Source organism: Eucyclogobius newberryi, unplaced genomic scaffold (assembly GCF_026437365.1).
Source record: "Eucyclogobius newberryi isolate DKJ021-1_F unplaced genomic scaffold, fEucNew1.0.hap1 SCAF_6, whole genome shotgun sequence".
Taxonomy (NCBI): Eukaryota; Metazoa; Chordata; class Actinopteri; order Gobiiformes; family Gobiidae; genus Eucyclogobius; species Eucyclogobius newberryi.
The window spans coordinates 33,214,056-33,238,835 of NW_027316278.1; the positions used below are offsets into that span (position 1 = coordinate 33,214,056).

The 24,780-nt window shown below is 45.0% G+C and overlaps 1 protein-coding gene across 2 annotated transcripts in view; it reads left to right on the plus strand.

Moving 5' to 3' along the window:
• unc5db (unc-5 netrin receptor Db) overlaps positions 1-24,780 on the plus strand; it is a 394,916-nt gene that overhangs the window by 243,202 nt on the left and 126,934 nt on the right. For both annotated transcript variants that reach the window (XM_072433137.1, XM_072433138.1), the window contains exons 5-6: positions 10,331-10,505; positions 23,022-23,189. In XM_072433137.1, the coding sequence (XP_072289238.1) occupies positions 10,331-10,505; positions 23,022-23,189 (343 nt within the window). The remainder of the gene's footprint in view (positions 1-10,330; positions 10,506-23,021; positions 23,190-24,780) is intronic.

A 24,780-nucleotide genomic window follows, 5' to 3' on the forward strand; every position in this document is an offset into this window, starting at 1 on the left:
CGCTGCGCTTTTGTCCTTTAATTGTCCCCTTTAACGTCGCATTACTCAGAGTCTAATCACGGGCCGCTGTGGTGTGGACGGGATGAGTTTTTAAGCAGATGACAAGAGAAGGTGGTGGTGGTGGTGGTGGTGGGGGGCTGCAGCGGTTTATAAAATCACAAAGGCACGCCCTCCCCCTCTCTCCCTCACGCTCTCACACACATAAAACCCGAAGACCGTCATGACTAGTGACAAAGGCTTATAATTTAAACTAATGCGCCAATTTTAAGCGTCCATTCTTCACGTCTCTTGCTCTTGGCTCATCTGCATATGTGTCTTTCTTTGTCCTTCAGTGGTTACACCCTCGTACAAATACTTTATGTATTCTAATACTATTGTAGAGAACAGTAAAGGTTTATTTATCCTCCATTTGTGTATGTTTCTGAGCGTGGCTACCGTCAGTGCATTTATACTTCCGACCGTTTCTAAGGTCAAGGCTGTGTTCTGTAAAATAACCACCGGGGGCTGCTTGAAGTCGGTTAGTAAATAGACAAATGGAAGAAAAAGTGTATGAAGAAAAACAGACCTGGAGGCATCTACAGTAGTTCATGTAGGTGAAGGAGACATAAAGGACACATACAGTATTCTGCTAAATTCATATGCTTTTTGAGCTTGTTGTTATTCCTTTTGCTTTTTAGTGAGACGAACAAACAAAGACAAAAAAGATGAGTTGTATTTTTGCTTTATTAACGCTTCTTTCATTCATCCTGTTTATGTCTTCTCAGAAATCAGTCCATGTGAATCTCTTTTTGTCTCAGATACAAATCAGACTCACAGTTTTAAGTTCATAAACCATGACTGGACTCTGGTGTTCACAACGATCACGCTGCTCGATCACTACTACATACTATTAAATAAGGGAAACATGGATTTGTTTTTCCATTGTTGAGTCCCACTGCAGACAGCAGCGGGAGCTCCAATGGTTTAACACTTTATTGGAAATGGAGGAGTAATTTGTGAGGTGTGTTTTCAAAATGTAGACATTATTTTAAGATATAAATTGTGAAACGCTAATCCCAATGTGTCCAAAAGTTACTTACATGCCAATCAAAGCCACAAGAATGCATAACACGTCCCATATAAGGACATTAGTCTGCATTTGAGCCATCCTTAGTGTCATTAGTGCACAGAGGAACAGTGGGTGACCAAAGCACTGCAGATATGTTGCATACCTCTAGTTCAGTCTGGAGGTTCAGTCTATGTTTCAGGTTGCTAAGGGAAACTGGAGGAGACCCACTCAGATCAGTAACACTGAGAATACACTTGGCTGCCTTAATGAGCAAGGCTCATTTTCTTTATAAGGGTTCAGAGCATTCTTTCAAGAAGCCATTGTCGGCAGTGGAGCATTATAGTTTACTCAACCTGATATTCATACTTTCCCATAACGATCCGGGATATATACAGCATGACCTTTCAAACTGAAATAAATATGGCTGGTTGAGTAAATTTGTTTGTGTATAAAGTTCTACTTCTTGGAGTAAGTTAGAGACCCCATTCTTTTACTCTTACTTGGGGAATGTTTGGTTACCCTTCCCATTATGAGTAAGTGATAACGTGAAAAAAAGCTTTATGTTGACAATATTAAATGATTTGAACATTTGCATTTATTGTAGAAAAAGCTTCAGTTGTAGTCATCTGGACTCAGTTTGAAAAAGTAGACGTTTCGACTCTCATCCAAGAGTCATTGTCAATAACAGAATTTAGGTCGAGAACTCCGATATTAATACTGTTCTGTGGTAAGACCCGCCCATTGGGAGGAGCCTTCCTGAAGTAGAAAGAGTTGTTGGTTTCAACAGAAACTCCCCCCTTGTATCTACCGAGCTAGCCTATTCAGAATCTTAATGGGCTGTTAAAACCTCTTTGTCTTAGTGAGACCCTGGCTCAACCACCCTGAGTACCTGATTAGCATTTGAATTCCCTGGTCCTCTACCTTTCCAGGGGTTCAGTAACCCATTATAAATAACAGGAAGATTAAACCTAAGCCCTCCATTTCTGTTTAAAGAAGGTCTTTCTTTTTTAACAAAAATAGCTTCCTTGACTCCTCTTTCAAACCATCTTTTCTCCCTGCTTAAAACCTTCACCTCACCGTCTTCAAACGAGTGATTAGAGGCTTCAAGATGGAGATGCACGGCGCTCTGAGGTCCTGAACTTGTATTTCTTCTGTGCTGATAAAGCCTCTTGTGTAGAGGCTGTTTCGTCTCACCTATGTAACGTTCTTTACAGCTTTCTTCACTGCATTGGATCGAATAAACTACATTGCTCTGTTTTTGAGTCGGCAATTTGTCCTTAGGGTGAACCAGTTTTTGTCTTAAAGTGTTTCCTGGTTTAAAATAAACAGGGACTTCGTGTTGTCTAAAAATTCTCTGCAGTTTTTCCGACAGGCCAGACACATAAGGGATAGAAACACCCTTCCTTCTCTGTTCAGTTTCCCTTTTGTCCTGCTTCTTGGTTCTCTTCACTCTGTTGAGAGCCCAAGCGGGGTAACCACAGGCTGAGAGGGCATTACGGACATGTTTTTCCTCTTTCTTCTTGCCCTCTGAGCTGGTGGGCACACCTTGAGCTCTGTGTTGTAAGGTTCTGATCACCCCCAGCTTGTGCTGTAGTGGGTGGTTGGAACCAAAGAGCAGATACTGGTCCGTGTGTGTAGGTTTCCTATATACTTCTATTTGGAGTTTCCCGTCCTCTCCTCTGATCGTGGCACAATCAAGAAAGGCCAAGCGATTCTCCTTAGCGTCTTCTCTTGTAAACCTGATATGTGGGTCCACAGCATTGATGTGATCAGAGAAGGTTTCCAGCTCTTGTTTCTTGATTGTTACAAAAGTATCATCGACATAGCGGAGCCACAGTTTTGGGGCTATGCCTGAGAATGAGGACAGTGCCTTCTTCTCAAAGTGCTCCATGTACAGGTTGGCCACTATGGGAGAGACGGGCGAGCCCATGGCACAGCCATGAATCTGTCTGTAAAATTGTCCCCGGAATTGAAAGTAAGTGGTGTTCAGACAGATGTCCAACAGTTTACATATGTGTTCAGGTGTCAGTTTGGTCCTTTCCTGTAGGGTGGTGTCTTCCTGCAGTCTGATCCTCACTGCTGCTACTGCATCAGAGGTCGGGATGCAGGTGAACAGGGACACCACATCATATGAAACCATGAGGTCATCTGGGTCCAGTTGGAGATGTTTCACTTTATCCACAAAGTTGTGCGTGTTATCCACATGATGTACCGAATTCCCCACAAGCGGAGCCAATATAGTTGTTAAATGCTTGGCCACATTGTAAGTGATGGAATCTGTGCTGCACACTATGGGTCTGAGTGGCACCTCCTTTTTGTGTATTTTTGGAAGGCCATAAATGCAAGGCATGGCTTCACCAGGATACAGTCTGTAATACAGTCTGTACATGGAGCACTTTGAGAAGAAGGCACTGTCCTCATTCTCAGGCATAGCCCCAAAACTGTGGCTCCGCTATGTCGATGATACTTTTGTAACAATCAAGAAACAAGAGCTGGAAACCTTCTCTGATCACATCAATGCTGTGGACCCACATATCAGGTTTACAAGAGAAGACGCTAAGGAGAATCGCTTGGCCTTTCTTGATTGTGCCACGATCAGAGGAGAGGACGGGAAACTCCAAATAGAAGTATATAGGAAACCTACACACACGGACCAGTATCTGCTCTTTGGCTCCAACCACCCACTACAGCACAAGCTGGGTGTGATCAGAACCTTACAACACAGAGCTCAAGGTGTGCCCACCAGCTCAGAGGGCAAGAAGAAAGAGGAAAAACATGTCCGTAATGCCCTCTCAGCCTGTGGTTACCCCGCTTGGGCTCTCAACAGAGTGAAGAGAACCAAGAAGCAGGACAAAAGGGAAACTGAACAGAGAAGGAAGGGTGTTTCTATCCCTTATGTGTCTGGCCTGTCTGAAAAACTGCAGAGAATTTTTAGACAACACGAAGTCCCTGTTTCTTTTAAACCAGGAAACACTTTAAGACAAAAACTGGTTCACCCAAAGGACAAATTGCCGACTCAAAAACAGAGCAATGTAGTTTATTCGATCCAATGCAGTGAAGAAAGCTGTAAAGAACGTTACATAGGTGAGACGAAACAGCCTCTACACAAGAGGCTTTATCAGCACAGAAGAAATACTAGTTCAGGACCTCAGAGCGCCGTGCATCTCCATCTTGAAGCCTCTAATCACTCGTTTGAAGACGGTGAGGTGAAGGTTTTAAGCAGGAGAAAAGATGGTTTGAAAGAGGAGTCAAGGAAGCTATTTTTGTTAAAAAAGAAAGACCTTCTTTAAACAGAAATGGAGGGCTTAGGTTTAATCTTCCTGTTATTTATAATGGGTTACTGAACCCCTGGAAAGGTAGAGGACATTCAGATGCTAATCAGGTACTCAGGGTGGTTGAGCCAGGGTCTCACTAAGACAAAGAGGTTTTAACAGCCCATTAAGATTCTGAATAGGCTAGCTCGGTAGATACAAGGGGGGAGTTTCTGTTGAAACCAACAACTCTTTCTACTTCAGGAAGGCTCCTCCCAATGGGCGGGTCTTACCACAGAACAGTATTAATATCGGAGTTCTCGACCTAAATTCTGTTATTGACAATGACTCTTGGATGAGAGTCGAAACGTCTACTTTTTCAAACTGAGTCCAGATGACTACAACTGAAGCTTTTTCTACTATGGAACACGCCTGGACGAATGAGGGATTACACCGACATTTGCATTTATTGCACTGCTCCTTGAAATACAATTTAAGTTTCTGTCTTTAACAAGATTGTGTGCATTATTTAATGTGTTGTACCTCTAATCCACCTCAAATTACAAACTAAATGTTGCATCCAGACGATCAAATATACATGTTTTACTCTTACTAGAGTAATTTCTTCAACCATTACTTTGTATTTCTACTTGAATAATATGTTTGTGAAGAATTAGTACCCCTCCTCTTGGATACACTGGTCCTATCGCTGTAACATTGTCTCGCATTATGACTTGCATATTTCTTTATGTACATTTCTCCTTCATTACCAAATGAAGCCCAAAACACAAGCTCGTACCGCGCGTTAATTGCCTCTTTTCATGTTGTCAATTTCCCAGGATAAAACTCAAATAATCACGTAAGGAGGTCATGGAGGGGTGGAGGGAGGGGCGTGTACCGCTTTGTGCTCGCCTTCCACGACACATTACTTTAATCATCTGAAATTAGCCCATCTCTCCCCTGCACGCTCGCCCGTTATCTCCCAGATGCTAACTCTCATGCTAACGGCTATCTTTTAATTGTGCGCGAGGCTGGAGTCTTTGAAGATCGGCGGGCGAGGTTTTTGAAGTGTGCCACAAAATAATACAGGGTCATGGATGAAAGGGTTTGTTTGGTATTGAGGAACGCAACGGTTCTAATTAGGGGCCGAATTTGAGGTCCGGGCCCCGCTCCGTGCATAGGCTGCTATTGTTGTAACTTTACATTGTTGAATGAACTGTGAACGGGGCTGGCTTCTGGGTGTAAAGAGTGTCAAAAGGTTAATATGTTTTCATGATGCATTCTTGTGTCTTTAATTGGCTGGTAAACATGCTTTTGGTCAACTGGGGTTTAATATAATATCCACATTTTATAAGCTACACTTTTGTTTTCAATGAGGTATGATACGGTAGGTGTTGGAGCGCCCTCTGCTGTCAGCAATGGGAATGAACAATGAAAACAAAATAAAAATGAAGCCGTTAAGTAACGTGAATTCCAAGCCATGCGTTTGGTTGTGAACAAAGTAATTTATTGACCTAAACTGTACAGAAGTCCAGATTTTATAACAAACACAACAAACCAGAACTTGAAGAAGGCAATAAACAATATATCTTTGTTATAATTGTATGTACACACTTAAAAAACTTAAAATGGCAGTGAGATTTGTCATAAAACTTTCTAATTTGTGCACATTTTCTTTAAAATGTAGTTTATTATTTCACACATCTTAATAAATTAGCCTTTTTCAAAGCCATATTGACTAACGTTCTGCTTGTCTATTTCATAATGAATCTGTGTGGTCACTTGTTCCAAACTACAGGTTTGTTGGGGTTAAAGGCCCTTGATTGTTGCTTGCGGGTGTAACTGGCTGCTTGGGTTGGCCTGGCTTTTACCGGTGTCCTGTGTTATTTGGCCCGTTTTATTAGTTTAGCACTCACATGGGACATTTGTTTTTGTCACAGAGCACACAGTGTTCAACTCAAGACCTCTGCAGCGTATTTGGCTTATTCTACGTCACTTTATGCTTAGTACATACATTTATGATTAATAGATCACTTATGATGAATACGTTGATTAACAAGTCCGTTTTCAATGATTATTCACAGTAATGACGGCCTTAGAATAAACAAAATTCACTAATTTTTCTTTTAAATCAAACTACTAATGTTTTCACTTCCAGATCGGATCAATTTTGATTAAAGGAATGCCAGAAGCTTGAATGGAAGTTTTATGGACTCTTTTGGTTGCATTTTCTTTTCATCTACTTTTTAATAACAGGACACGCATCACAAACTGACAGGCAAAGAAGAATAAAAACGTTCTATCTCAATTCTGCTTCACAAATCTGGCCATCCCCATTATCCCGCCGTTCCTCGGAGCACACTGCGACTGGTTTTGGTCAGTACAATAGCAGTGCACGGATGGAGACGGTTCCTAATGAATGCACGGCTCAATAAACAGCTGGCGGCACGAGACGAGGCGCGGGACGTCTGTCAATCAAAGTCATAACACGGGCGCAATCACAGAGCAAACAGACGAGCAAACATCCGCCGCAGATGTCACGGACATTCTGCCCCGGAGACCTTTGCTGTGAGAGGAACAGGCTGCAGACACGGAACGTTTGAGGAGAACATCTGGAGAGTTTAACCCCTGCCACCTTTCTGTGACTTAAAGTGTTTGTCCTTGTGTATTTGTGTCATCAGCGAGTTGGAACGTCTGCGTTTGAGCCCTGACGTGTAGCATTTCAACAGACGGACATACAAGCATTAACGTTACTGTTATGTGCGCTTTATTGTTGCATAGTGGCGGTTCTGGCTTCTTTATTTCTATATCGTTTTAATAGAATGTCAGTGCTAGAAATTAAACCAGGAAGTCCTAAAATGGAAACCAAATACAAATACATGTGGGATGTACTTTTGACTGCAACAAAAAAAAGGAAATGATGACACGGACGGAGCCAACGACTAAGGGCTGGACTGAAAAATCGTTGGACGTTTAAATGAAAAAAATTATGATGAATGAATTTGAAGATGGAAATTTGTACAAAAATGACACTTCCATAAAGGGACATATGCCAGCCTTTCTTTAAACTAAACTTGTCTCCTCACACTTTCACACATTTAGTTTGTTTTTACTTTGCCTCACATAAAGAAATGTGCGTGTGAATGTCCAGGTTAGAGGACCCTGGACTGCCTGTGCGCTCTCTGTAAACCGTGGGGCTGTAGAGGCTCCACAGACATCATCAGGCTTCACTTATGTCTAACAAGACCTCGGAACACGTTGAATATTCACTGATCGTGTGAGGAATACACTGCCCCCAACCGCGGTAAAACACGTCTCATAGAAAATCACTGTCATGTGATCCTCGCAGAGTCCAACCCGCTTAGCGTCCATTACAACCGCGTGCAGCGCTGATGAGGGCTGTTTTGTGTTTGCGCTCAGCGTTGGGTTGGATTAGATTTAATATAAGAAGCCTCTCCCGTGTTGTGGGGCTGGAACAAAGCTGACCTACAGTGTCTTTCCTCCACACATGTTAACTTTCCTCCTCTGCCTCTAGCCCCCAAGGTGTGTGTGGGTGGAGCAGAGGGCGGAGCAAGGGGCGGAGCAGGGGAGGAAGAAAACTCAGAGGAAAAGGAGTTGGATCTATGCATTTTGGGCTTATAATTACCCGGACGAAATTATCAATAGAAACGATTATTATTGGATTATCGGTGTGACGTTATTTGCCGATAATTATCTGTGACCGATTATCGCGCATCCCTTGCCAATTCATCCCAACTAGCCCACGCGCCATTACCCAGCGAATTGACGTTTCATGAATCAAAGACCCTTCTCTAATCCAACAGTATGCTAATATCAATTTGTAACCATGCATTAAACTATAGTCAGTGCAAAACACGCTGGCCTTCGACTTAAACGTTGACCGAAACTCAATATACCTCTGTGCAACCGCAATCTAACAGCACGCGCCGCAATGCTAAGGCTATTAGGAAGTCAAAGTAGCACCATAACCAATTACCGGCGCCGGGGAGGGAAAGCAATTATGAATTAGAAACTTAGTGCCGCTTTGGTGCGCCTCTCGCCGCGTGCCTGGTAAGAGCAGTGTATGGCTGCCTTCGAAAATTACACTGAGGCAGATCGGTTGCGCCTGATGGATTTATAGGCAAACCTTAATAATAAACAACACGTGGGTATGTGGATGCAAATGGAGCGCTGTCGGGGGAGCAGAGAGTACAGACCGGGTGACGGATGAATCATATTGACATGAATGAGAACCATAATAAAGACGATCACGCTGTCATCGGGCCCCGGCGTGCAGCAGTGTCTCGAACCGGTGTGGCATGTGGAGGTTATAAAGGGCAGTTGTTAAAATGGCGTTGTTTTTTCTGCGGCGCTACTGTCCCAATCAAGTATACTTACAGTTTCAATTTTGCCTGATGATATTGTTGCATCGATATTGCAGGACGAGCTTGTTAGATGACAGCAGGAGATAAAGGACAATTTGGCGAGGCCCATTACTCTTAATTTCCTCAACACGCAGACTCATAAACATCTCATTTAAGGACAGAAATGTGTTTTCAGAACCTTTGATATCAGTAATACATGTTGGCATAGCTGCTGTGTTCCTGTTGTTCATGATTTTCTACTATTTGTTTTGAGCTCTTTCAGGACGGAAAATACTGACCAGTAAAACACTTCCAAATGCTGTCATAGTTTGTATGACCTCCACTGATGGACTCTGAATTCTGTTAGAAATCCGGGTAACTTTGGAGGGCAACAAAATAATGTCAGAGGTGTGTTAGAAGAGCTTGTGCAGTTGTAAGTGCTTTGCCTGGAAGGTTCCACAGTATGGCTTTAAACATAGCGATCTGGCATTTATTACAGGCAATTTTTAGCGCTAAAATTACCTTTAAGATTATGAATTTCTACTGTGAGTGAGGTCACCGCTCCACAGATCTTGACTTGGCCTGATGGCATAGTATCATGGAGATAGACATGTTTAATCATACTGTGTAACATTTCAGGCAGACGTCTCCATGGTTACAAGAAAGTGGTGCTCTCTCTACCAGAAAAGTTACATAATACACATGTTAATACTGTTTAGTTATTCATTTATGTATATAGTCAATAATTGCTATATTTGAGCTGACTATAAAATAAAATAATCAGAGCTTCCAACAATACATGTGTTGAATGTCTGTCCAAAAGAAATGAAAGTCACCACCTGGATTCAACTAAGCAAATCCAGTTGTTCCTCTCCTTCTACTGGAGAACTGCTGCAGGTGACCATCTTTCAGCTGCAACACGGTGTTTAAACTGAGAGTGAAACAACCAACAATCAACATGTGGAAAGATGTGGTTAGTGTGTTTGAGAAGGGAAAGGAAAAGCAGAAACTAAAGTACTACAGATCTGAACACAGTGAGAGTGTTTGGGACGAGCTGGAGAAGGCTTTGTGCAGTGGTCACTCTGTGAGGAATAATGACACACTGAAGATCTGTGTGAGGAATAACGACACACTGAAGATCTGTGTGAGGAATAATGACACACTGAAGATCTGTGTGAGGAATAACGACACTGAAGATCTGTGTGAGGAATAATGACACACTGAAGATCTGTGTGAGGAATAATGACACACTGAAGATCTGTGTGAGGAATAACGACACACTGATTATCTGTGTGAGGAATAACGACACACTGAAGATCTGTGTGAGGAATAACGACACTGAAGATCTGTGTGAGGAATAACGACACACTGATTATCTGTGTGAGGAATAACGACACACTGGAAATACACAGCACGGTTATTGGAACTTTTAACACAACAATACATATGGTAACACTGACTTTAAGACCCGTCCTAATATAGCTGAAAAATGTATAATGTCACAATTGTTGTTTTGGAGATATGCTAAATTAAAACCTTTTTTTCAGTGATAAATACTTATTTTCTTTCACCCATCCTTTTTTAGCGGCCACACACTTTAGTAGTACATTAATGTGTGTAATCATCAGCCATCCCTAAATAAAATTTCTCCCTTCTCCGTGTTGCAGGTGGAGTGGATGAAGAACGATGAGCTGGTTCACCCTGATGAGAACATTGACCTCCGCGCTGACCACAAACTGATCATCAGCGAAGCCCGACTGTCCGACTCCGGAAACTACACCTGCCTCGCCTCCAACATCGTGGCCAAGAGACGCAGCGCAACGGCCGTGGTCATCGTCTTTGGTAAGTCCAAACTACTCTGACCTGACTGATAAGTACTGTGTTTTTAAAGGACTCATCGTATGCATTGTGTGTATTGTTATTGGCCTTAAACCTGGAGAATCTTTGCGTTGGCGTCTCCTGTTCCACTACTGAACTGCACTTTTTACATTTCAACAATCAGCTAATCAGGAATGGTGTTAGCACTCCATCTACTGGCAGCAGAGGGAATTACTATGAGGGAATCAACAAAAGCTAGCTTGCCCCGACATGCTAATACAAGTACACAGTCTGAATTATTGTGATTTGAAAGTAGAAATGCTCAGATTCAGTCTGTTGATGATTTATGGTCGTGAAAGGTCTGGGGCTTGATCTGCCAAGTGTTTTCTGAGGCTCAAAGGGAGGCAAGCTCGTAAACCAGATTCATAAAAGAAGCATGAATGAAGCTCAATACAACTCCAGGTAGGATTTTGATGAGAGAACAATGAAAACCAAAGGAGGAGGAGAGGAGACGAGGGGAGGAGAGGGGAGGGGAGGAGAGTGGATGGGAGGAGACGAGGGGAGGAGAGTGGATGGGAGGAGAGGGGAGGGGAGACGAGGGGAGGGGAGGAGACGAGGGAAGAGAGTGGAGGAGAGGAGAGGGGAGGAGAGTGGAGGGGAGACGAGGGGAGGAGATGAGGGAAGAGAATGGAGGGGAGGAGAGGGGAGGCGAGTGGAGGGGAGAGGAGGGGAGGAAAGGAAGGAAGGGGAGAGGAAGGGAGGGGAGATGAGGAGAGGGGAGGAGAGTGGAGGGGAGGAGAGGGGAGGCGAGTGGAGGGGAGAGGAGGGGAGGAAAGGAAGGAAGGGGAGAGGAAGGGAGGGGAGATGAGGAGAGGGGAGGAGAGTGGAGGGGAGGAGAGGAAGGAATGGGGAGGAGAGAAGGGGAGGGAACAAGGGGGGTGAGAGGAGGGGAGGAGAGGAGACGAGGGGAGGGGAGTGGAGGGGAGATGAGGGAAGAGAATGGAGGGGAGGAGAGGGGAGGGGAGAGGAGGGGAGGAGACGAGGGGAGGAGAGGAGAGGAGAGGAGAGGGGAGGATAAGAGAGAGGAGGGGAGGAGAGGAGGGGAGGAGAGGAGAGGAGAGGAGAGGGGAGGATAAGAGAGAGGAGGGGAGGAGAGGAGGGCAAGGGAGGAGATGAGGATGGGAGGGGAAGAAGAGGTGACAGAGTGAAGTGTTAGAGTGCCACATGGTGTGATGCAGGGGGCGGAGCAGAGAAACCCAACACTAACTAAAATGTACATAGATGTATTTTGAGAGCAAGTCTGCACTCTAAAACTCTAAAATGCTAAAACTCTAAAACTCTTGTTTGTCGTTAACTTGGCTTGACCTGGTCAAATAAATGATGTCATGTATTTATGTAAAGCCTCTTCACACCGGCTGTGTAAGGGTCTCTTGTGGAGCAGACCCCAGTGTCACTCTCCCCAGCCCACCCTTCATTTCTAATCATTTTGCATTGAATTTACTCTTTATTTTATTTCAGTGAGTTCTATTGTAATTCCATATATTGAATGTGTTTGTTGGGCCACAACAACATCTTGATTAGAAAGACCTGAGCTTTACCATTACCATTACAATCCACCGAATCTCTCATCAAATTCCATTCATTGCACAGCTCGACTGTTAAGAATGTGTAAATTACTTGACATTTGCATAATAAACCCCAAGAATAGTTTTGACAAGTTTGTGGCTTTGTTTACTCGTTCAGACATGCTTCAAATTATTTCTCAATATTCAAACCAAATCATTTTCCGCTGGAGTAAATCAAATTTCAAATGCAATGTTCTTAACCCACTGGCACAATGTGGCTTGAAATAACAAAATAAATTGAAGTCAGCGAATCCAAAAGCTGAAGTTGTATTTAAAATATTGTCCAGTTTATTGATGATTGTTTAATCATTTAAACAGACAGTATAATTACACTAACGATGCCATGTGACTTCTGTGGCCAGAGAAATCAGATAAGTAATCACCACACACCAATTGGATTTGATTCTTGGCATGTGTTTCCTTATCAGCACAGGTTTGAAAGATCAGGAATCAAACGACTCTCTTGACAAAAGAAACGTTTTTTGGTTGTTGTTTTTTGTGCAACTCCGCCCCTAAACCAAGGTCGCGGAAGTGTTTTGTGATTTGGAAATAAACGTCTCTTCCAGTGGCTTTTCTTCTACGCGCACCAGAAATCTGATCATTATCTGATTTCTGGAGTCGATTGACATGCCACGTAACCTGCATTATGTGTCAGTAATCTGATTTCTTGTTAATAAGGACAATACAGCAAGATGTAATGAAGCAAAGACAAAGAAATGGTTCATAATTGAGAGTGATATTTACATTTGAAATAGAAATACACTTCCAAATACCATTCTTCATCTAAATAGAATGAAATACTCCATCCATCCATCCATCTTCTGCCGCTTTATCCGGGGCCGGGTCGCGGGGGCAGCAGTCTGAGCAGGGACTCCCAGACTTCCTTCTCCCCAGACACTTCCTCTAACTCCTCCGGGGGGATCCCGAGGCGTTCCCAGGCCAGCCGAGAGACATAGTCTCTCCAGCGTGTCCTGGGTCTTCCCCGGGGCCTCTTCCCGGTGGGACATGCCTGAAACACCTCCCGAGGGAGGCGCCCAGGAGGCATCCGGAACAGATGCCCGAGCCACCTCAGCTGGCTCCTCTCGACGTGGAGGAGCAGCGGCTCTACTCCGAGCTCCCCCCGTGTGGCCGAGCTCCTCACCTTATCTCTAAGGGAGCGCCCAGCCACCCGGCGGAGGAAACTCATTTCGACCGCTTGTATCCGCGATCTTGTTCTTTCGGTCACTACCCAAAGCTCATGACCATAGGTGGGGGTAGGAACGTAGACCGACCGGTAAATAGAGAGCTTTGCCTTTCGGCTCAGCTCCCCCTTTACCACAACGGTCCGATGCAGCGACTGCATCACTGCAGCCGCTGCACCGATCCGCCTGTCGATCTCACGCTCCATCCTTCCCTCACTCGTGAACAAGACCCCGAGATACTTGAACTCCTCCACTTGGGGCAAGGACACCCCACCCACCTGGAGAGGGCAAGCCACCTTTTTCCGGTCGAGAACCATGGCCTCGGATTTGGAGGTGCTGATTCTCATCCCAGCCGCTTCACACTCGGCTGCAAACCGTCCCAGTGCATGTTGCAGGTCCGGGTTTGATGGAGCCATCAGGACAACATCGTCTGCAAACAGCAGAGATGAGATCCTGTGGTCCCCAAACCGGACACCCTCCGACCCCTGACTGCGCCTAGAAATTCTGTCCATAAAAATTATGAACAGAACCGGTGACACAGGGCAGCCCTGGCGGAGTCCAACATGCACTGGGAACAGGTCTGACTTACTGCCGGCAATGCGAACACAGCTCCTGCTCCGGTCATACAGGGACCGGACAGCCCTGAGCAAAGGGCCCCGGACCCCGTACTCCCGGAGCACCCCCCAAAGGACACCCCGAGGGACACGGTCAAAAGCCTTCTCCAGATCCACAAAGCACATGTGGACTGGTTGGGCAAACTCCCATGAACCCTCGAGCACCCGATGGAGGGTATAGAGCTGGTCCAGTGTTCCACGACCGGGACGAAAACCACTCTGCTCCTCCTGAATCCGAGGTTCGACTATCGGTCGGATTCTCCTCTCCAGTACCTTGGAATAGACCTTACCCGGGAGGCTGAGGAGTGTGATCCCTCTGTAGTTGGAACACACCCTCCGGTCCCCCTTCTTGAACAGAGGGACCACCACCCCGGTCTGCCAGTCCAGAGGCACGGTCCCCGAACGCCACGCGATGTTGCAGAGACGTGTCAACCAAGACAGTCCTACAACATCCAGATACTTTAGGTACTCAGGGCGGATCTCATCCACCCCCGGAGCCCTGCCACCGAGGAGTTTGCGGACAACCTCAGTGACTTCAGCTTGGGTGATGGATGAGCCAGCCTCCGAGTCCCCGGTCTCTACTTCCTCTTCAGAAGACGTGACTGAGGGATTAAGGAGATCCTCAAAGTATTCCTTCCACCGTCCGACGACATCCCCAGTCGAGGTCAGCAGGCCTCCACCCGCACCGTAAACGGTGTTTGTGAGACACTGCTTCCCCTTTCTGAGGCGCCGGACGGTTTGCCAGAATTTCTTTGGTGCCGACCGATAGTCCTCCTCCATGGCCTCCCCGAACTCCTCCCAGGCCCGGGTTTTTGCCTCTGCGACAGCGCGAGCCGCGGCTCGCTTGGCCTGCCGATACCCGTCGATGACCTCCGGAGACCTACAAGCCAGAGTGGCCTGATAGGCCTCCTTCTTTAGTCTGACGGCATCCCTTACTTCCGGTGTCCACCACCGGGTTCGGGGGTTGCCGCCACGACAGGCACCGGAGACCTTGCGACCACAGCTCCGAGCAGCCGCATCAACAATGGAGGCGGAGAACATGGTCCACTCGGACTCAATGTCCCCAGCCTCCCCCGGGACATGGGAGAAGCTCTCCCGGAGGTGCGAGTTGAATACCCTACTGACAGAGGGCTCCACTAGACGTTCCCAACAGACCCTCACAATGCGCTTGGGTCTGCCAAGTCTGTCCGGCTTCCTCCTCCGCCAGCGGATCCAACTCACCACCAGGTGGTGATCGGTTGACAACTCTGCCCCTCTCTTCACCCGAGTGTCCAAGACACGCGGCCGGAGGTCTGATGACACGACAACTAAGTCGATCATTGACCTCCGGCCTAGGGTGTCCTGGTGCCACGTGCACTGATGGACACCCTTGTGCTTGAACATGGTGTTCGTTATGGACAATCCGTGGCTAGCACAGAAGTCCAATAACTGAACACCGCTCGGGTTCAGATCGGGGAAGCCGTTCTTCCCGATCACCCCTCTCCAGGTGTCACTGTCATTGCCCACGTGGGCGTTGAAGTCCCCCAGTAGAACAACGGAGTCCCCGGTCGGTGCACTGTCCAGTACCCCTCCCAAGGACTCCAAGAAGGCACTGCTGTTCGGCCCGTAGGCCGCCACAACAGTGAGAGACCTGTCCCCCACCCGAAGGCGGAGGGACGCGACCCTCTCGTTCACCGGGGTAAACTCCAACACGTGGCGGCTGAGCTGAGGGGCTATCAGCAAGCCCACACCAGCCCGCCGCCTCTCCCCGCGGGCAACACCAGAGAAGTGGAGCGTCCAGCCCCTCTCGAGGAGATGGGTTCCAGAGCCCAAACTGTGCGTGGAGGTGAGGCCGACTATTTCTAGTCGGTATCGCTCAACCTCCCGCACAAGCTCAGGCTCTTTCCCCCCCAGCGAGGTGACATTCCATGTCCCCAGAGTTAGTCTCTGTGTCTGGAGATCTGGTCGCCGAGGCCCCTGCCGTCGACTGCCGCCCAGATCTCTCTGCACCGGCCCCTTATGGATCCTCCTGCGGGTGGTGGGCCCACGGGAGGGCGGCCCCACGTCGCTCTTTCGGGCTGTGCCCGGCCGGGCCCCGTGGGGTAAGACCCGGCCACCAGGCGCTCGCCATGGAGCACCCATCCCAGGCCTGGCTCCAGGATGGGGCCCCGGTGACGCCGATCCGGGCGACGTGAACTGCCTTGATTGTGTCGTCGTCATAAGAGGCTTCTGAACCGATCTTTGTCTGACCCGTCACCTAGGACCTGTTTGCCTTGGGAGACCCTACCAGGGGCATGAAGCCCCCGACAACATAGCTCCCGGGATCATTCGGGCACTCAAACCCCTCCACCACGTTAAGGTGTCGGTTCAAGGAGGAGAGAATGAAATACTATTACTCTCGTGCTGCAGTTTAACGAGAGACAAAACGTGTCAGAATCAGGACAAAATCTGTTTAATAGTATAGAATGAAATACTATTAAACAGATTTTGTCCTGATTCTGACACGTTTTGTCTCTCGTTAAACTGCAGCACGAGAGTCGTAAATGTTTCCGTGATGAATTGTGATCATCAGCTCTGAACTTTTGACACTTTTTATAATATGCTTAATATGTGCCGCTGGGAGAAAAACACTGTCAGGGCTTTCCATGTTTCGCATTTCATGATTTATTTCTTAATATCATGTATTTTCCTCCTGACTCTCTCATGTTTCTGTCTCCTGCTCTGAACACACAACTCTCTCCTCTTTAGAAGTGATTTTTCTTTTGTCATTCCTGGGTCTATCAACGTAAAATAAAAAGTGACTGAAAGATAAAAAAAAACCCACCTCTGGTAAAACACAGGCGCAGCTTAACCTTTTCCTTTCCAAACCAAAATGACAACACAGCGACATGACTGTGAGACACCAGAAACAGATATAAATTAAAAGACATCCAATAAAACAATAGAAACTTAAACACGTGTGAACCCGAAATAGTGCCCCACTTTACCAGCAGACTGACAAATTTGCCCATTTTCAAATTTAGCCGGAATATAATTTACTTATTTTTTAAATTCGAATGTCGTCCAATACAATGTCTGTCCAATCCCTGATCGTCGGTGTGTTTTGTGCCCTCCATTTTTTTGTGAGGGCCTTTTTCGCAGAAGAAGAATCTGCACTTCCTCTTCCTCTGGAGTTTGTGGAGTTGTTTAGAAGTGACACAGAGGAAGAAGAATTCTTCTGGATTTAGTGATTTGGGGTAAAACTGATGCTTTGCTAAACTTGTTAGCATGTTCTTTATGCTATAGTTATCTGAATAACTGTTCATATGTTACGTTAACATACCAGACACTTACCACAGTTCTGTCTGTGCCTCATGTAGCTGAAGGTGTTAGCGTTAGCATACGTCATGTAGCTGAAGGTGTTAGCGTTAGCATACGTCATGTAGCTGAAGGTGTTAGCGTTAGCATACGTCATGTAGCTGAAGGTGTTAGCGTTAGCATACGTCATGTAGCTGAAGGTGTTAGCGTTAGCATACGTCATGTAGCTGAAGGTGTTAGCGTTAGCATATGTACACCTTTTGGATTTTGTCTAATCAATTTCCCCAAAAATGCAACTTATATGTGTGTTTTTTTTCTTCTCTATTATACATTTTTTGGCTGGTGCGACTTATACTCCAGTGCAACTTACAGTCCGGAAAATATGGTAGCTGCCGATTGTATCCATGGCAAGAGTCCTGAAGCCCAAATACATCATAAATCATATATTGTCATAAATTGTCCGTAAAGCTTTATTGATCTCAATCCAAAACCTCTGAGCAACAGGACACTAGGCAAAACATGTCCCCAGAAACGTCAGGCAGTGCCCCTTTTAATCAGTTGAAATTACAATACATGAAGCGTAGAGTAAAACGAAGTGTAACAAAGAATGCAAGCTCATTCCTACAAACATATCGCACTGGTAAATTGCCCCGTTGCACTGCCTCTACGGTCATAACACAACGTTAACGCTCACTCCAATGGGCCTTTATTCCATTTACTTGATTCCTAGTGATTAACCGCGCCTCCTCTGCCTTTCCCTGAGCCGTGTTCCCTCTTTATTTAGATCAATGTATTATTCAGCGACTCAATTTAGCCGCGCTCATTTACAATCACCGTGTACTTTATGAAAGAGAATGAGCCCCTGTGTCTTAATCCCATTTAAGAGTGGTGTTGGTTATTAAGTATTTATTTGCCCGCGGCCCCCGCTGCTCCGGCTGCCGCGGCGCCCGGCTGCTCTCCGCTCGCGATAGCAGCTCCAAAGCGTTTTACTTTCACCTCACGTCGGGCTCGGGACTCAGAGTAAACGGCCGGAGTCGGGGAGCTAAGTGGTGCAGTCCAAACCTGTCCACCACCATGAGGCGCAGGGCGGTTTACATGGTGCGGTCCATGTGCTGTTTTCAATCTTTACGATTTTTTGTCCAAGCAGAGGAAGCGAAAAGAGCTGGAAATTTATTTAATTATGGGGAAAAGATAAGATAAGAGAGTCTTTATTTGTCCCACAGTGGGAAATGCTAGTGTTGCAAAACAGATTAGGCAGAGAAACACTGATTAAAAACAGAAGTGGAATAATTAAAAAAGAAAAAACTCCCTCTATATATATATATATATATATATATATATATATATATATATATATATATATATATATATATATATATATATATATAATTTATTTTTATTTTTTTAATCTAGTATTGATGTCAAATTTAAATAAAAATAATAGAAAAATTCCACACTCTTATTTACAGTTCGGAAAAATGGGGGAAATAAGGGTAAGAGGCAATATCGTGTATACTTCATGATTATATAACAAATAATCAATGTTAAAGTGCCCCCTACAGGTCGGACAACTCATTGAACAAAAATGCAGTTAAGACAAATATTTTCAATTTTGCTGAAATTTATAAAATGTTATCCCAGAATAGCACATTTTTTAGGTTTATAATTTCACTTCCTGTTTGTAATTGATGACATCACTCTAGGAAATTACCCAATCAAACACTGGGCCAAAACTCATCTAATGTCCCTATTATTTTTATACGACAAATGACAATACATGAGAGTGACTGAAAAAATATGTTTTTTTAATGGAGTCCCTAGTGTGATGTCACATTAATTGTCATTTTCTACAGATTTTTCTCTGTTTTCTCCACAAATACATACTTGATTGGCGTAAAACTTTAATTTATAGGTACAACAGGTATAAACACACCAAATAAAGTCAAAATTAGAAAATTGTAAAAAGCTGTCATAGGCCCTTTAAAATAGATCATTTTTCTACTATATTTGTCAGATTTCAAGCCACAACTCGGTCAGTCAGCCCCGAGGCAGAATGTTGCATTATTCTAGTCTGTGTTGTATGTTTGTGTTGTATGTTTTCGTTGTTTTAGTGTTACATTTATGGAAGTAACATCTAGATGATTTACAATTATTCACAATTGTTGGCATTTTCAACCGAACAACAGTGAAATCCTTAATTCACTCTAATTCACAAATTAAATGGATCACTTTTCATCACTAGCTTTATGAAATCAACCATCCTGAATAATAATGATATTGGCACGTAAACAGCCTGGTAAAAACACATGATTTTACTTTTTTGCATAAAGATTTAACTAAAATGACTATTAACAAAGTAATCTTGACATCCCTGTGGACAAAGCATTGTAGCTGAACGACAAATGTTTAATGAAGAGTTCCGGTTACGTGAAAGTGAACCTTAAAAACACATTTGAGTTTGTGTCGACCGGGGTCTGGAGCCGGCACAAACTCGCGTCCGTGTCCTTTACACATGAACTAAAATAAGTCAGGTGTGAATCCTGCATTTTCCGGCAGACTGCGGGCACGGTGCTTATCTGTCACATGCAGTCCGTCTGTGGGGAGGAATATGAAGCAGGTTTATCTCCATCACGTTCATCTTAAATGTGGAGACAGCTGCAGAACATGTCCCAGAAAAAAACAGATCACCAGAACAATCACATAAGCCAATAATTAGATCTGATTTTTGCTGTGTTTACAAGAGAAGTCTGATCATCCAAAACCTCCGGTGACACGTGATCAGAGAGAAAAGTGCATTTGGAAGATAAAGGTGAATTTATTTAACATTTTCTCTTGCCTAATTTGTCTTGTCAAAACCTGCAAACGTGTGAACAATCAGAACGAAATCAGATTAATCGCATCAGACACGGCAATAGTCTGATCATTCCAGAAATCAGATGCCAGTTTTAGTGCGTGGAAACATAGCCAATGAGAATTTCATTGACATTTCAAGATATATTAGAAAATAGAATATGAAAAAGATAGTTTTACCCGCTGATTTTCTGTGGTTCTTGTGAGCATTAGTGACCTCTATTGGTGAGGAGACAACACTGCATCATCCAAAGTCTTCTTGTTGGTTCTGTCACGGTGGTGATTTGCAATTACAGCCAAAGAGAGGAAAGCTTTAAATAATGTGGTCCTCTCAGCCAGTGGTCTTCTCTGCTATTGGTCCTCTCTTCAAGTGGTCCGCTCTGCTAGTGGTCCGCTCTGCTATTGGTCCTCTCAGCCAGTGGTCTTCTCTGCTATTGGTCCTCTCTTCAAGTGGTCCGCTCTGCTAGAGGTCCGCTCTGCTATTGGTCCTCTCTTCAAGTGGTCCGCTCTGCTAGTGGTCCGCTCTGCTATTGGTCCTCTCTTCAAGTGGTCCTCTCTGCTATTGGTCCTCTCTTCAAGTAGTCCTCTCTGCTAGTGGTCCGCTCTGCTAGTGGTCCGCTCTGCTAGTGGTCCGCTCTGCTATTGGTCCTCTCTTCAAGTGGTCCTCTCTGCTAGTGGTCCTCTCTGCTAGTGGTCCGCTCTGCTAGTGGTCCTCTCTTCAAGTGGTCCGCTCTGCTTGTGGTCTGCTCTGCTAGTGGTCCGCTCTGCTATTGGTCCTCTCTTCAAGTGGTCCTCTCTGCTAGTGGTCCGCTCTGCTAGTGGTCCGCTCTGCTATTGGTCCTCTCTTCAAGTAGTCCTCTCTGCTAGTGGTCCTCTCTGCTAGTGGTCCGCTCTGCTATTGGTCCTCTCTTCAAGTGGTCTGCTCTGCTATTGGTCCTCTCTTCAAGTAGTCCTCTCTGCTAGTGGTCCGCTCTGCTAGTGGTCCGCTCTGCTAGTGGTCCGCTCTGCTAGTGGTCCGCTCTGCTATTGGTCCTCTCTTCAATTGGTCCTCTCTGCTATTGGTCCTCTCTTCAAGTGGTCCTCTCTGCTAGTGGTCCTCTCTGCTATTGGTCCGCTCTGCTAGTGGTCCGCTCTGCTATTGGTCCTCTCTTCAAGTAGTCCTCTCTGCTAGTGGTCCGCTCTGCTATTGGTCCTCTCTGCTAGTGGTCCTCTCTTCAAGTGGTCCGCTCTGCTAGTGGTCCTCTCTTCAAGTGGTCCGCTCTGCTATTGGTCCTCTCTTCAAGTGGTCCTCTCTGCTAGTGGTCCGCTCTGCTAGTGGTCCTCTCTTCAAGTGGTCCGCTCTGCTATTGGTCCTCTCTTCAAGTGGTCCTCTCTGCTAGTGGTCCGCTCTGCTTGTGGTCCGCTCTGCTAGTGGTCCTCTCTTCAAGTGGTCCGCTCTGCTATTGGTCCTCTCTTCAAGTGGTCCTCTCTGCTAGTGGTCCGCTCTGCTTGTGGTCCGCTCTGCTAGTGGTCCTCTCTTCAAGTGGTCCGCTCTGCTATTGGTCCTCTCTTCAAGTGGTCCTCTCTGCTAGTGGTCCGCTCTGCTATTGGTCCGCTCTGCTAGTGGTCCGCTCTGCTATTGGTCCTCTCTTCAAGTGGTCCGCTCTGCTATTGGTCCTCTCTTCAAGTGGTCCTCTCTGCTAGTGGTCCGCTCTGCTATTGGTCCGCTCTGCTAGTGGTCCGCTCTGCTATTGGTCCTCTCTTCAAGTGGTCCTCTCTGCTAGTGGTCCGCTCTGCTTGTGGTCCGCTCTGCTAGTGGTCCTCTCTTCAAGTGGTCCTCTCTGCTAGTGGTCCTCTCTTCAAGTGGTCCTCTCTGCTAGTGGTCCGCTCTGCTAGTGGTCCGCTCTGCTATTGGTCCTCTCTTCAAGTGGTCCTCTCTGCAATTGGTCCGCTCTGCTTGTGGTCCGCTCTGCTAGTGGTCCGCTCTGCTATTGGTCCTCTCTTCAAGTGGTCCTCTGCTAGTGGTCCGCTCTGCTTGTGGTCCGCTCTGCTAGTGGTCCGCTCTGCTATTGGTCCTCTCTTCAAGTGGTCCTCTGCTAGTGGTCCACTCTGCTAGTGGTCCGCTCTGCTATTGGTCCTCTCTTCAAGTGGTCCTCTGCTAGTGGTCCACTCTGCTAGTGGTCCGCTCTGCTAGTGGTCCACTCTGCTTGTGGTCCGCTCTGCTAGTGGTCCTCTCTGGTAAAAAAAATGTGTTCTGAATCATGACCCATCTTCTCTTGAGGCTCTTTACTAACATAGACTTTTAAAGGTCGGCACTAGTTCATATACGGAATCGGAAGCTACAGAATCCAATATGGCTGCCCTTGATACGCTCCAGATTGTAATATAAAGGGTTAGCGTTGTAAACATCAAATCCCTCGTACACTTGGGATTTGGACCCAAGAGAGAAAATGACTGCATTATTGCCTGGGCTGGCTGTGTATGAGCGGGACCGGTCTCGGTCACCTCCATGTTGGATTCAGTAACTTCCTGAGCCGCCCTGTAGGGTTAACCATGTAGGGTTAACCATGTAGGTTAACTTACGTCCCGATTCCATATATGAACTAGTGCTAACCGACTTTTTAAAGCTCTTTGTTCTTCACATCCTAAACTACCATGTTCGAGCTTCTTCCCTCCCTCAAATGTAAAACACCTCGTCATGCTAAAATCTTCTTCACACACACAAGCTTAAATGATGCACTTTTATTTCACAGTGTCAAAATGTGTCTTGATAGTTTTATTGTTTTGCCCTTTGTTTATATATATAGTTGCTGTATTTGATTATTTACTGTGCTTTTTTTCCACTATAGAGTGTATCTAATTACCCAGAAGCCCTATGTGTTTGCCTCAGCTCTTTTCTGCTGTGGTTGTTGCTTGTGAAGTGGTTTTTAAACTACAAATGGCACACAAACTTAAACTAACTCACCCTCGCTTGTTTCCCCCCCCCAAACCTCTTTCAACCGTCCCGCCCTGCAGTGAACGGCGGCTGGTCCCTGTGGACGGAGTGGTCGGCCTGTAACGTGCCGTGTGGGCGGGGCATACAGAAGCGGTCCAGGATGTGCACAAACCCCGCCCCTCTGAACGGTGGCGCCTTCTGCGAGGGCATGTCCGTGCAGAAGATCACCTGCAACGCCGTCTGCCCCAGTGAGTACAGAACAGTCTTTGTAAGGGGGGGTTACTCGTGTCCAGGGCCGTACCAACGGTCGAAAGAAAGAAAGGTGAATCAAAGGTAACAAGGAAATGTGGAAATAGTAGAAGATACTAGAGTTGTGAGTCTGTGCGGTAAAATCAAGTCAAAAATGCAAAAAGTAAAAAATATATAAAAATGAATTCTATTTTTGGAAATTAATATCACACAACACACACAAAAAATAATAATAATTTGCACCTCAGCAAATTTCTATTGTGAATGTTTTTTTTTTTTCACTAACAATGAATGTAAACCTATTTTCTGTTTTTCTTATGTACACATAATTTTTTTTGTGTAGTTTTTCGGAAAAAAAAGTTTTTATTTTTTTGCAAAAACAAATACATGATTTGTTTTGCATCAAGGTAATGCTGTAAAGAACATTTTCATAATTGTTGACAATCAAGACATAAATGTGTGGTTTCTTTTTTAATACCCCCCAAAAAAACTAATTCTACATATTGCGTGGGCAACTGTGTATAAAGCTGGGACAAACATAGTCATATTTTTCCGTTTAATAGTAGCTGTTATTTATCAAAGCTCAATAGATGCTTTTAAAAGGTTTATAACTGAAGCATTCTTCTCTTTTTTTTGACTTCCTACAACAAACTGTAGATGGATGTTTGAGTACTTCACCCTAGACACACAATTTCTCTTCTATAAAACATCTTACCATTGAGAGAAAATAAAAGTTCTTCTTTGTTTTGTCCCACACAGCCGTTATTACTCCTGACATTTGTGTGAGATGATTCAGGTAAAATGTCACCAGCCGAGACAGACGCCAGGAAGTATTTTTAAAATCTTCAATTACACTTTTCAGACCTCTTTTTTCCTCCGTTCTTATATCTATTTGTTTTAGCTTTTATACTTTAATCCTGCAACATTTTAGTCTTAGCCCTAAACACCTTTGTATTTTTAAAGGCCCTAGACTCATTCATAATTTAAAGCAGAACTATGTAACTTGGAGATAGAGCTCCCCCTGCTGTTCCCTTGTGAAAATACATTGTCAGAGAACAGACGCAACAGTTTTTTTTTCTCCCATATTTTTTCCATCCCAGTATAATCACATACAAAAATGTCATGTTGCCAAAAACTAAAAAAAGAGCCAGGGTTTCTCAGCAGAGTTGTTGTCAGCAAATTTTGGTTTTCCATTAAGAGACAGCAGGGGGCGACGACAGACACGTCAAATACCCTGAAAATACATACCATCACATCACCTGACACAGCGACTTACAAATATGTTCAGTAAGGTATTGCTGTTAGCTATTGTTGTCAGCCTCATTTAAATTGCCTGAAAGTGCATTGCCTTTACTTCTGATGTCAACAGAGTTTTGTATTTTCCATAATAAGGGTTGAATTACGCTAAATTCAAGTTTTTCAATTTAAATATGTTAAGTTAAAGGCTCATAATGTAGCGTCTCTGGTGGGATCCAATACTTTCTTGTCACCATGGAGATGCTATGCCTGTGATGTTGGATAATCTCGGATGATTTTATTGCTCAAAATAGCTTGAAAGACTTGCATTCTAACTGTGAGCAGACTCGCCTC